This window comes from Littorina saxatilis, linkage group LG12, assembly GCF_037325665.1.
Source record: "Littorina saxatilis isolate snail1 linkage group LG12, US_GU_Lsax_2.0, whole genome shotgun sequence".
In the NCBI taxonomy this organism is placed as follows: Eukaryota; Metazoa; Mollusca; class Gastropoda; order Littorinimorpha; family Littorinidae; genus Littorina; species Littorina saxatilis.
This window is the reverse complement of record NC_090256.1, coordinates 20,218,580-20,230,904: the sequence shown is the minus strand read 5'-3', so window position 1 is coordinate 20,230,904 and position 12,325 is coordinate 20,218,580. Positions and strand designations below refer to the sequence as shown.

Here is a 12,325-nt window from a genome sequence, read left to right as displayed (position 1 = left end):
CGTAGCCTACACTCGTGTTTTTTTGCACGAGTGGAATTTTACGTGTATGACCGTTTTTTACCCCGCCATTTAGGCAGCCATACGCCGTTTTTCGGAGGAAGCATGCTGGGTATTTTCGTGTTTCTATAACCCACCGAACTCTGACATGGATTACAGGATCTTTTTCGTGCGCACTTGGTCTTGTGCTTGCGTGTACACACGGGGGTGTTCGGACACCGAGGAGAGTCTGCACACAAAGTTGACTCTGAGAAATAAATCTCTCGCCGAACGTGGGGACGAACTCACGCTGACAGCGGCCAACTGGATACAAATCCAGCGCGCTACCGACTGAGCTACATCCCCGCCCTATGCAAACAGTCGTATCATGTGATACTCCCCACAAATAAGAGTATCTCTTTTTCACCCAATCATATCATGTGATACCCACCACCAATGAGAGTATCTCTTTTCACCCAATCGTATCATAATACTGCCCACCAGCGACAGATAACATTAAAAAAATATTCTAACCTAGAATAAAGTTCATGCTGACTTCCTGCTGACATTGTTGATTTTCAAACTTGGTATGAAAACAATGGATCAGTAAACACTCGTTATTAGCTCTGATGACTGATGGCATGATGTACATTTTGATCCTCCTCTATGAGGTGACGTCACGATGTTCAGTAATTCCATTGAATTCTATGTACAAGTGCGATCTTTGACAGCAATATAACACGCAGTATTATATACATTTTGAAAATTCCGCTCATGGACATCATCAACACATACATGTACATAAATATGACTTAGAAGGTACGTGTAAACTTGTGGATTTACAAAACTGCATGGTCGTACAATAACTCTCAGCCCTTAATTAATCAACTTTAAAATGAGCGAAAAAGCACTCGCAAACAACCATACTTAATAAGTTTGTCAACAAATGGAGATCAGGCAAAGGATTCTGAAAGCTCAATTTTTTAATCGAATACTAATAGTGAGCAAAGCTTATGCCTACGTTATAGTGCTGATGTTGACTTAAAAAGACCCAACAAAAAACATTTAGTTTGGGAATTGAAATTACTGGTAAATTGTGAATTTACACTCATAACAAAATCTTACGTGTGGAGATGTGTTAAGCGAGAAACCGTATCGCCTTGTACAGGTGTTTTTGTTTTGGTCTTGTCTTCTGATGACTTTACTAGTCCAATATTTTGATGTTTATACTCGTCCAATATTTTGATGAGATACTGTTTATTTTAGGAATGGCATGATAGTATGCACGTACGTGACGTGTGTGTGTGTGTCTGTGTCTGTGTGTGTATGTGTGTGTTTAGGCAGTGTGTGTGTATGTGTGTGTGTGTGTTTGTGTGAGCAAGAGAGTGTGTGTGTGTGTGTGTGTGTGTGTGTGTGTGTGTGTGTGTGTGTGTGTGTGTGTGTGTGTGTGTGTGTGTGTGTGCACGCGCTTGCAGTCTTTAGCTTACGTTTACAATTATTCTCTGTGTGTGTTCAAAGGACAGGTTGGAAGATTAGGCTAAGCCTAAAACCTTTATCCTTTTGTAATAAAGTTTTAAGTTCTGAGTTCTAAGGTCTACATATAGGAAGGCACAGCTTCTACCATAACGAATCAACCAATATTTTCTACCTATCCTCTTGCTGTTGGCTGGTAGAAATAAACTTCTCGGCGATCATGCAATATAATCCTCTACATAAATAATACGCAGTGAAACGTTCCACATTGAAGCGACGACAAGGCAACGAGAGCAGAAATGCCGTACAAAAAAGAAGATAAAAGCAGGCACTGGAAACCGAACTGCTCAGAGAGCCACGAAGATTTTCTTGCGGTAGAGAATGTAGGCCACGATGACCCAGAAAGACGCTCCCCACACGTCCTGGAGGAGTAGCTTCCAGTGGACTGGCTCCACCTCCCAGTTGATTGGCAGCACGCGCCAGAAGATGCTGTGGCAGAAGTACACCACGATGCTGTTCATACCTGCACAAACAAAAACACCATTTTCACTATAGCGAACACGTGCATTACAGAGAAAAGGCACGTTCAACCAGCGTACTGCTATAGAGCTGAAAATAATAAAAAACATGTTATCTGACTAATGTAGGCTACACGCCCATGCTTTGTAAAAGCTTCCATGCTTCGTGTATTAAGGTTTTAGGTCTCACTTAGCACATCATGTCTTCGACGTCAAGTGTTAGGTTGAAACGCGCGTCCTCATGCGAAATCTTTAGCCCCCACTTTACAGGGAAATGTTTTTTCCTGGCCGGGTGCCAAAACTGAGCGTGTAAAGCTAATATCTTCCGTTTGCCTACCGTTAGGAACGTAATTTTTTGCACAAACCCTTAGCCCACAATTCCAAGCTACTCAGTCGCCATATTTGAGCTCAAGTGACCCCAGAGTACCAGAGTACAGTCCCCATTCTTCAACTGGACAAACAAACAACCACGGAGAGCGAAACCTAAGTAGCCGGGCTATAAATAGCCGGCGGCTACAATAATTAAGGAACTTAGTGGTTATGTCTGAAAAGTCATTGCCCTTTATAACATTGTTATCGGTGATCTTGCAAAACGTGTCGACTGACATCTTTGAGCGTTTAGGGAGTATGCCCCCGCCACCCCCCCCCCCCTCCTATTTTTCATCACCATGTGCTTTTTCCTTAGTAGGCTACATAAGCTGAACAGATAAGATACTTCGTCAGTTAGTAAGAACTGTGCCTCCATATTATGTTAATCTGAATTTAAGACTCTGTTTTTACGAGTTGTACCCGGATGGTTATTTGCAACCAGAAACGGCTTGTGATCTCTTTGGATCAACACTATAAGCTTATAGTTAATTGTTGTTGATTCTAAATACTCGTTATGTGTTGTACGAATTAATCAAGTTGTTGAATATAAAAAAAAACCACACACACACACACTGAAACAGTGTTTAAACCCAACGGCTTGGTTTCTGGCTTGGTTTGTTTATAGGCATTCATATTTTGACTGAAGTGGCTACACTACTGCTGAAGTGAATTACCTGGGAAGATGAAAGGCTGGCCGCCCCACCAGCCCAGCATGTCGATGACCACATAGAGAGCGGTCAGCAGGACAAAGGCGAAGCACGCGGTGGTCAGAACAAACGACAGAGACCTGAAACATCATGACGTCACAATTACGTCAGAACATCGTACGTCGTGGGGATGATAATTATCACAATGAGACATGTCAAAAAGTGCAGCGAATTGATGTAACACACACACACCCCCGCAAGCGCAGGCCCGTACGCACTACGGTACACACACACACACACACACACACACACACACACACACACACACACACACACACACACACACACTCACACACACACACCCGCAAGCACAGGCCTGCGCGCACTCACACACACACACACACACACACACTCTCACATACACACACACACCCGCAAGCACTGGCACAGACACACACACACACACACACGCACTTGCACACACACACACACACACACACACACACACACACACACACACACACACACACACACACACAGCCTACCAGAGGTTCTTGTTGAGTGGCACCCATCCGTCGTCCTTACTGCACTTGCACAGAATGGCGGCAATCGCACCCTGCACACATTAATAATAATTAGAATAATAATGTATTATACTTCCAGAGCGCATAAATCCAGGGTTAAACTTTGCTCAGAGCACTTTACAATTTCCGGGAAATATACACACACACAAACACTACGCAAGTTACCGTTTTAACGAAAAGGGAAATACTCTGTGTATTCTCTCGGCTCTTTGAGTTATGGTGGGTGGTTGTCTTTCGGGTTCGAAGAAGACTTTTGTGTTGTGCAGCTTATCCTATGGATATTATATAGCAGGGGTGTTGTGCAGCTTATCCTATGGATATTATATAGCAGGGGTGTTGTGCAGCTTATCCTATGGATATTATATAGCAGGGGTGTTGTGCAGCTTATCCTATGGATATTATATAGCAGGGGTGTTGTGCAGCTTATCTTATGGATATTATATAGCAGGGGTGTTGTGCAGCTTATCCTATGGATATTATATAGCAGGGGTGTTGTGCAGCTTATCCTATGGATATTATATAGCAGGGGTGTTGTGCAGCTTATCCTATGGATATTATATAGCAGGGGTGTTGTGCAGCTTATCCTATGGATATTATATAGCAGGGGTGTTGTGCAGCTTATCTTATGGATACTATATAGCAGGGGTGTTGTGCAGCTTATCCTATGGATATTATATAGCAGGGGTGTTGTGCAGCTTATCCTATGGATATTATATAGCAGGGGTGTTGTGCAGCTTATCCTATGGATATTATATAGCAGGGGTGTTGTGCAGCTTATCCTATGGATATTATATAGCAGGGGTGTTGTGCAGCTTATCCTATGGATATTATATAGCAGGGGTGTTGTGCAGCTTATCCTATGGATATTATATAGCAGGGGTGTTGTGCAGCTTATCCTATGGATATTATATAGCAGGGGTGTTGTGCAGCTTATCCTATGGATATTATATAGCAGGGGTGTTGTGCAGCTTATCCTATGGATATTATATAGCAGGGGTGTTGTGCAGCTTATCCTATGGATATTATATAGCAGGGGTGTTGTGCAGCTTATCCTATGGATATTATATAGCAGGGGTGTTGTGCAGCTTATCCTATGGATATTATATAGCAGGGGTGTTGTGCAGCTTATCCTATGGATATTATATAGCAGGGGTGTTGTGCAGCTTATCCTATGGATATTATATAGCAGGGGTGTTGCTGGGATTACTTTCTTCGGTAAATTTTCCAAGATGGACACTAAGCTAGTCCCGGCAATTTTCTGAAGTTGAAGACGTTTTTGACGTCATCTTCCCCCAACCGGACAAAAACTGACTTCGGCAGCATCCTCCACAATGACGATATAGTTTTCGACTATTTGAAAAAGAACAAGATAAGAATGAAAATGTACTCACCGGAAATATGGACAATAAACAACGAAAAAAGAGTACCGGGTTCGAACAACAGTTTAAACAACAGTTAGTAAATTTTCATTGTTAGGCCTATCTTGTTCTTCTCACCTGTAGCAGAGACATACATCTATCTATGTCTCTGCCTGTAGTCTCTTGTTCCTATTCTGATTTGAAAGACGAGGTTAAAGATGTTTCGGCGTTCTGACGACTTTTTATTTGTTTGTTTGCTTAACGCCCAGCCGACCACGAAGGGCCATATCAGGGCGGTGCTGCTTTGACATATAACGTGCGCCACACACAAGACAGAAGTCGCAGCACAGGCTTCATGTCTCACCCAGTCACATTATTCTGACACCGGACCAACCAGTCCTAGCACTAACCCCATAATGCCAGACGCCAGGCGGAGCAGCCACTAGATTGCCAATTTTAAAGTCTTAGGTATGACCCGGCCGGGGTTCGAACCCACGACCTCCCGATCACGGGGCGGACGCCTTACCACTAGACCAACGTTCTGACGACTGCCGACTAAAGTAAAGGTAAAGGTATTCCGATAACCATATTTGAACGTAGGGGACCGAGATGTTAGATATCTCAACTTGTCTAGGGCCAGCTTTATGAAGACGGTGCCAATCTCCTCTCCCTCGCTGCCTTTGCCTTCCCATAGGGCCAGCTTTATGAGGGCGGTGCCCGTCTCCCCTACCTTGCTGCCTTTGCCTTCCCATAGGGCCAGCTTTATGAGGGCGGTGCCCGTCTCCCCTACCTTGCTGCCTTTGCCTTCCCATAGGGCCAGCTGTATGAAGACGGTGCCAATCTCCTCTCCCTCGCTGCCTTCCCTTCCCATAGGGCCAGCTTTATGAAGACGGTGCCAATCTCCTCTCCCTCGCTGCCTTTGCCTTCCCATAGGGCCAGCTGTATGAAGACGGTGCCAATCTCCTCTCCCTCGCTGCCTTTGCCTTCCCATAGGGCCAGCTTTATGAAGACGGTGCCCATCTCCTCTCCCTCGCTGCCTTTGCCTTCCCATAGGGCCAGCTTTATGAAGACGGTGCCCATCTCCTCTCCCTCGCTGCATTTTCCTTCCCCGTCCCTGAATATGTTCAGGAACCCATTTCCATCTGGGTGGACTGGAAAGCGTAGCGAAAATGTTTTCGTTTTTGCCCCGAGTGGGGGCCGATCTCCGACTGCTAGCATGAGAGGCAAGTACTATAACCACTATGCCACCACCGACGCCAAAAGACATTCATGTGTACATGGCGGTGTCTTGGCCCCGTGTAGTTAATCATACATGTTTTCAGGAAAGTAATACTATCTTTGCTACGACTACGAGAATTTATGCCACCCCTACTGGCATCAACTTTTTCTCTTCTCCAATACGTTTGATCTGATGTTTCAACACTGTGAAGTCGAGCAACGTTTACGATGGGAAGAATTGAGAGAGAGAGAGAGAGAGAGAGAGAGAGAGAGAGAGAGAGAGAGAGAGAGAGAGAGAGAGAGAGAGAGAGACAGCCAGCCAGCCAGCCAGCCAGCCAGCCCAGAGATGCCCATGACAGACGGACAAAGCAATCAAAGCACTCACCGTGATCAGCCCCCATACAAGCCAGCGGATGATGCGCCCCTTGTGCTCTTGGTAGAAACTCAGAATGTTGCCGCTCTGCAACGCAACAGTAGCCTAAGTCTTCACCCTTTTTCACCTAATAAGAGAAACTGCCACCTCGACCATATCTTATGCTTTTACACCAAACAAGAGATTTGAAGTTTATTTTTATTTATAATCTTATGCATTCATATGAAAAACAAGATTTTAAAAAAAAAGTTGAGGATGACAGTTGCTTGTTTATTTCAATGTTTGCTATTCTTTCAGGTGCCAGGGCTGAGATGCACGAACCGAAAGTGGGTGCCACCCAAACGGGGGAGAACAAACCGCGGGCTCTGATTCGTTGAAATCACAACACATATCAGTTTCAGCCAATCCAACACTGCGGGTGGCTCCCGTTTGGGTGGTAACTTTCTCGTGCATCACAGCCAAGGAGACTGGTTCTGAATAACTCTCACTATCTATTACACAGGTCTACTGGTTCTGAATAACTCTCACTATACTCTATTACACAGGTCTACTGGTTCTGAATAACTCTCACTATAGGCCTACTCTATTACACAGGTCTACTGGTTCTGAATAACTCTCACTATACTCTATTACACAGGTCGTATGCATTTACTTCCCTTTGTGTATCAGATATTGTACATGAGTCGAAGTGAAAAATATAGGACCTTCCGAAAAAAACTGACTCTCATTCTTAGTCTTTCTGTTGTTATGTGTACTTATTTGGTTTTCATTCGTGAAGTCTGTGATTTCAAAATATCAAAATTACTCTTGAATGCAATCTTACCGCCGTTGTGCCTATTTTAGTTTGAAATCAGTGACGGCAGTATCTGGCTGCCTTAAAATCAATGCGAAAGAAAGAAAGAATGACACACACAGAGAAGAAAAACCCAGACAGGCAGCGAGAGATTGTTGGACGGAAGACAACGAGAGTAATAGAAACGAAGACAACTGCAAAATACACACACACACACACGCACTCACGCACACGCACTCACGCACACACACACGCCACTATTTCCCCACTAATTAATCCATGCGTAACGTGACTTTTGATATCTTTTCTTGTTATCATCCTACCTGAATACCAAGGAAGCAGAGGAAGATAGAGGTCAAAGTACCAAGGATGCCCTCCGGGTCATAGGACACTTTCGTGTGATAGATTACCTGTGCAAACAAAAGGAAAAGTTAGTTCCAAATTCAAATTAAGAAACACAAAGCTGTCTCTTTACATTCTTGTGCTAATTTTGGTTGGCAAATCTCATTTATACATTAAACAAACATAAAGAGAAGTTTCAGTTTCAGCAGAAAGAATACTCGGAAGCCAAAGCTAAGCTGTAGAGCGCCCTGTGGCCTACATTAGGAACATCATTATTCCAAAAGAGTAACTTTACCGAATTTGGGGGAAATTATACATAATCAGGAAACATAGCAAGCATTCGTGGTTTTTCATTACCGGCGAGAGGTTAGGACAATATCTACAAACTGATATCTGTAAAACGTCGTTTTCTCCCTCACACATATGCATGGTTTGTACACGTTCTTCAGGTGATAGTGTTTGGATTTGGAGGGGTCAATTTCAAGTCATTGAAAGTCCTTGAAAATTTGCCAAGGGCCTTCAAAGTCCTTAAAAACCCAAAATGTTGCTAACTGATTGCAGAGCAACCACCCGCAGTGGACAATTTCTAGGTTTCGTTGTTTTAAAACTGCAAGGAAAAAGTTGAACAGTAAGCTACAGTCACTTCTTTGATTGAAATCTGCGCGCGGGGAGAGGAAAGAGGCTGGCCTTTTGATGCCCCTCCAACTTAATCGTGATGTGGAAGTCAAGTGTAACATTGCCCGCTTTAAAGGTAAGAGGGTGCTCTTCAAGAAGTATTGAGAGTCCTTCAAAAATCCTTCAATTTCAGGACAAAAAATATGTACTTCTTCTTCTTCTTCTGCGTTCGTGGGCTGAAACTCCCACGTACACTCGTGTTTTTGCACGAGTGGATTTGTACGTGTATGATCGTTTTTGCCCCGCCATTTAGGCTTTCGGAGGAAGCATGCTGGGTATTTTCGTGTTTCTATAACCCACCGAACTCTGCATGATATGTCAGAATGATGTCTTGGTGATAAATATTAGCCATTGAGAAGCAAAGCATGACTGCAATCCTCCCTCATAAACAATTTCCTATCAGTGCTGACGTGAACACCTTGAAGTTAATGAGAAACGACTCCGACTAAAGAACACTGGCCCTCTCTTCTAAACTAACAATTTTGACGTCAGAAGTGAAGCAAAGTTTGAGAAGACACCATAATGCGAATAATGACGTCACTTAAAAATTCTGTCACTTTTTTCTCAAGGGGGAACTGACGCAGAATATCGAGAACAAAGTATGTCTCGATGACTACGTCATGTCAGCACTAGAATATTACTGGTAAGGTCTCCGTCAGGCAGTGCATGTATCGGTATCGTAGGTCATTACGGAGACTTTGACGCAATAATGACGGCGTGTTGACGTACTTGCGGGGTGGGATAGTGGAACATATGGTTTTCTCCAAGCACCATGACGTCAATGTAGCGTGCTGCTCCGCCCGTGCAGTTCTCGTGCACCCCGTACTGACTGAGACCTCCTGGGCCCGTGTAGCCGCTGTGGAGCACAGAACAACACACAGCCCTCTTTTGAGACCTCCACACATTGGAGAAAATTAGATCTTAACAAGGAGAGAGTCTTAAAACTGGAGGTAAATTTACAGAGGTTATGGACAGAAAATTAGATCTTAACAAGGAGAGAGTCTTAAAACTGGAGGTAAATTTACAGAGGTTATGGACAGAAAATTAGATCTTAACAAGGAGAGAGTCTTAAAACTGGAGGTAAATTTACAGACGTTATGGACAGAAAATTAGATCTTAACAAGGAGAGAGTCTTAAAACTGGAGGTAAATTTACACAGGTTATGGACAGAAAATCTGAAAAAGCAATGTCTTAAAAGGGAGGAAGTCTTTCATCGAGGGTCTTAAAAGGGGGGTTCCACTGTATTGTTATTGAAGCTTTATATTGTAACTGGGCGCCTACTTCAAAAAGCTCGCTGCACAAAGCTTTGGTACTGAGTTTTTGGATAAAAAGACTTCTCGAAGAAAATTACTTCGGGCTCAATTGAGAAAGGCCTTCACAGAAAGATGGAGATTGAATTCCTCCTTTATTGTATTGTATTGTAGTGATTTTATTGTATTGTAAACGGCACGGCATTGCATTCACACACACACACACACACACACACACACACACACACACACACACACACACACACACACACACACACACACACACACACACACACACACACGCACGCACACACACACGCACGCACGCACGCACACACACGCACGCACGCACGCACACACGCACGCACGCACACACGCACACACACACACACACATACACACACACACACACTCGCACGCCCACCTGTAGACAGGTAAGATAGGTAAACTCACGTGGGACAGCCAGGTACGGGCAGGGCATAAGTGAGGGCGAGGAAGAGAGAGAGCAGGGCCAGGTGAACCAACCACTCAGGCAGGTACAGGATCACGTCACGTATGGGAGCCCATTTGCGATCCTGTCGTTGAAACGAACAATCATTACTGCTAAGGTAGAACATTATACGGTATGATTCTTCGGCTGTCTACTCTTTTGTCTCAATGGACGAATCCCAAAAATACCTCAGGTTTGTATGGGTTGTGATCGAAAGAGTTGTTTCTCTTGGAAACATTGAGGCAAGCTTGCCTTGATGTTTCCAAGAGAAACAGGTTTGTCACAACCCTTGCAGGCCCGACAGCGAGATAGGGAGGGGTGGAGGTGGTTGGTGGGTGAGAGGTTTATGCCCTTACCTTATGTGAGTCATTCTTGCGGTAGAAGGGCAGGTGTATGAGGGAGATGAAGAGGTAGGTCAGTGCAAACCGCTGCAGCACCCCGGGTATCCGCAGTCCCGAGAGATCGACGGCTGAAAAAAACCACCACCAATAGACTCTCCTATATAGAGCATGGAAATCATTAAATCATTATATTCATAATTTTTATATAGATTTTTGTTAAAGCCAGTGGTTCAGTCAGAACCATAACCAAGTGAGTATTAAAGGACGATAAATACAAATGTATTCAAGTAACAAAGTATAGACAAGAGTAGCCTAGGTAAGAGCTAAGTGAAACCATTAAAGGCATGCTCCCGGGTGTTACCCCGACTTTAGATGAGAAACACAGGTGTATGCGTGCTTAGGTGTATGCGTGCTCAGCCATCTGCACTAATGGCAGAGTGACCGAGGTCTTGTACGTGCCAATGTGGTGACACGGGGTGTGACACGGACACCGTTTCTGAGACTACACATAACGTTGACCCGTGTCCGTCCCGGCCTGGATTGGAACCTGTGAACTCAGGGTCACAAGTCCAGTGCTCTACCAACTGAGCTACCCTGCCCCTTGCAGAAGGAAAGACAGACTTACGCCCCCAGCTGGAGTTGAGGACGATGCCGAGGGCGAAGAGCTTGAAGGACCTAGTGATGACCTTGGTGACGATGGCTCGCGCCGTCATCTCGCGCTTGTACATGCTCTTGAAGGAGAACGTCATGGACGTGCCCATGATGAACACGAACCTGAAGGACAAGGGCAGGTGAAGGTCACAGTGTGGGTCAACGTGGGGGGAGGGGGGAGAGAGGGGAGAGGAGAGGGAGGAGAGAGAGAAAGAGAGGGGGGAAGGAAGAGAGAGAGACGGAGAGAGAGTGAGGGAGAGAGAGAGCAAACGCGTGCAAGTGTGTGTGTGTGTGTGTGTGTGTGCATGTGTCTGTGTGTGCGTGCTTGCGTGTGTGTGTATGTGTCTGCGCGTGTGTGCACGTGTGTGTATTTGTGTTGTTTTTGGCTACTCGAGAATATCCGTCCATAAGATCCTGTAACCCTTTAGTGTGTGTGTGTGTGTACATTGTGCACTGTGCTCTATGGTAAATTGCACCAGAGCCTGCTTGTGCATGAATAGGTAGATGTAGATGCTTGTGCATGGGTAGAAAATGATGACTGGGCCTCACCAAGGGAACACAAGATCGGCCACGGTCAGCCCGTTCCATGGGGGATGCTCGAAGAACCAGTATCCGCCTCCACCGTAGTTGACGAAGATCATCACCACCAAGCTAAGTCTGAAAACAGTCCGTAACATAATATGCTTTTAGTCTTGGTCAGAAGCTGTTGAGTACACGAAGATCATAATCACCAAGCTAAGTCTGAAAACAGTCGGTAACATAATATGCTGTTAGTCTTGGTCAGAAACTGTAGAGTACACGAAGATCATCACCACCAAGCTAAGTCTGAAAACAGTCGGTAACATAATATGCTGTTAGTCTTGGTCAGAAACTGTAGAGTACACGAAGATCATCACCACCAAGCTAAGTCTGAAAACAGTCGATAACATACGCTAAAAGGTCTCTCTTCCACAACACATACAAACCCGAAGGAGTTATTCCAAAAAAATTCAATTCCACACTGACAGAGAATGAAAAACAGGACTGACCCTCTGAAAGTGTCGAGCGACTTCAGCCTGGGTTTCTTCTGCTTCTGCTCCACCTCCACCCCCACCGCCTCCCCGTTCTCCAGATCCACTGAGCTGTCCTTGTCCAGGTTCTGCGGCACGTGTAACACACATACATCATGCATACTGTACATGCTTGGATTTAAACAAAGCTCCAAAAACAGATAGACAGCTCACGTTCCAAAATTCAGAAAAAAAACAAGAAATGTTGGTTATTACAC

The 12,325-nt window shown here is 44.7% G+C and overlaps 1 protein-coding gene across 2 annotated transcripts in view; it reads right to left on the bottom strand.

Annotated features, from left to right (window-relative positions):
• Positions 1 to 1,280: 1,280 nt before the first annotated feature.
• Positions 1,281 to 12,325, bottom strand: part of LOC138981459 (heparan-alpha-glucosaminide N-acetyltransferase-like) — a 50,744-nt gene continuing 39,699 nt past the window's right edge. For both annotated transcript variants that reach the window (XM_070354377.1, XM_070354378.1), the window contains exons 7-17: positions 12,087 to 12,196; positions 11,608 to 11,715; positions 11,033 to 11,181; positions 10,423 to 10,535; positions 10,030 to 10,151; positions 9,056 to 9,182; positions 7,633 to 7,719; positions 6,529 to 6,603; positions 3,529 to 3,599; positions 3,011 to 3,123; positions 1,281 to 1,972 (exon numbers count right to left, since the gene is read on the bottom strand). In XM_070354377.1, coding sequence (XP_070210478.1) covers positions 1,797 to 1,972; positions 3,011 to 3,123; positions 3,529 to 3,599; positions 6,529 to 6,603; positions 7,633 to 7,719; positions 9,056 to 9,182; positions 10,030 to 10,151; positions 10,423 to 10,535; positions 11,033 to 11,181; positions 11,608 to 11,715; positions 12,087 to 12,196 — 1,251 coding nt within the window. In that variant the 3' untranslated portion in view covers positions 1,281 to 1,796. The remainder of the gene's footprint in view (positions 1,973 to 3,010; positions 3,124 to 3,528; positions 3,600 to 6,528; positions 6,604 to 7,632; positions 7,720 to 9,055; positions 9,183 to 10,029; positions 10,152 to 10,422; positions 10,536 to 11,032; positions 11,182 to 11,607; positions 11,716 to 12,086; positions 12,197 to 12,325) is intronic.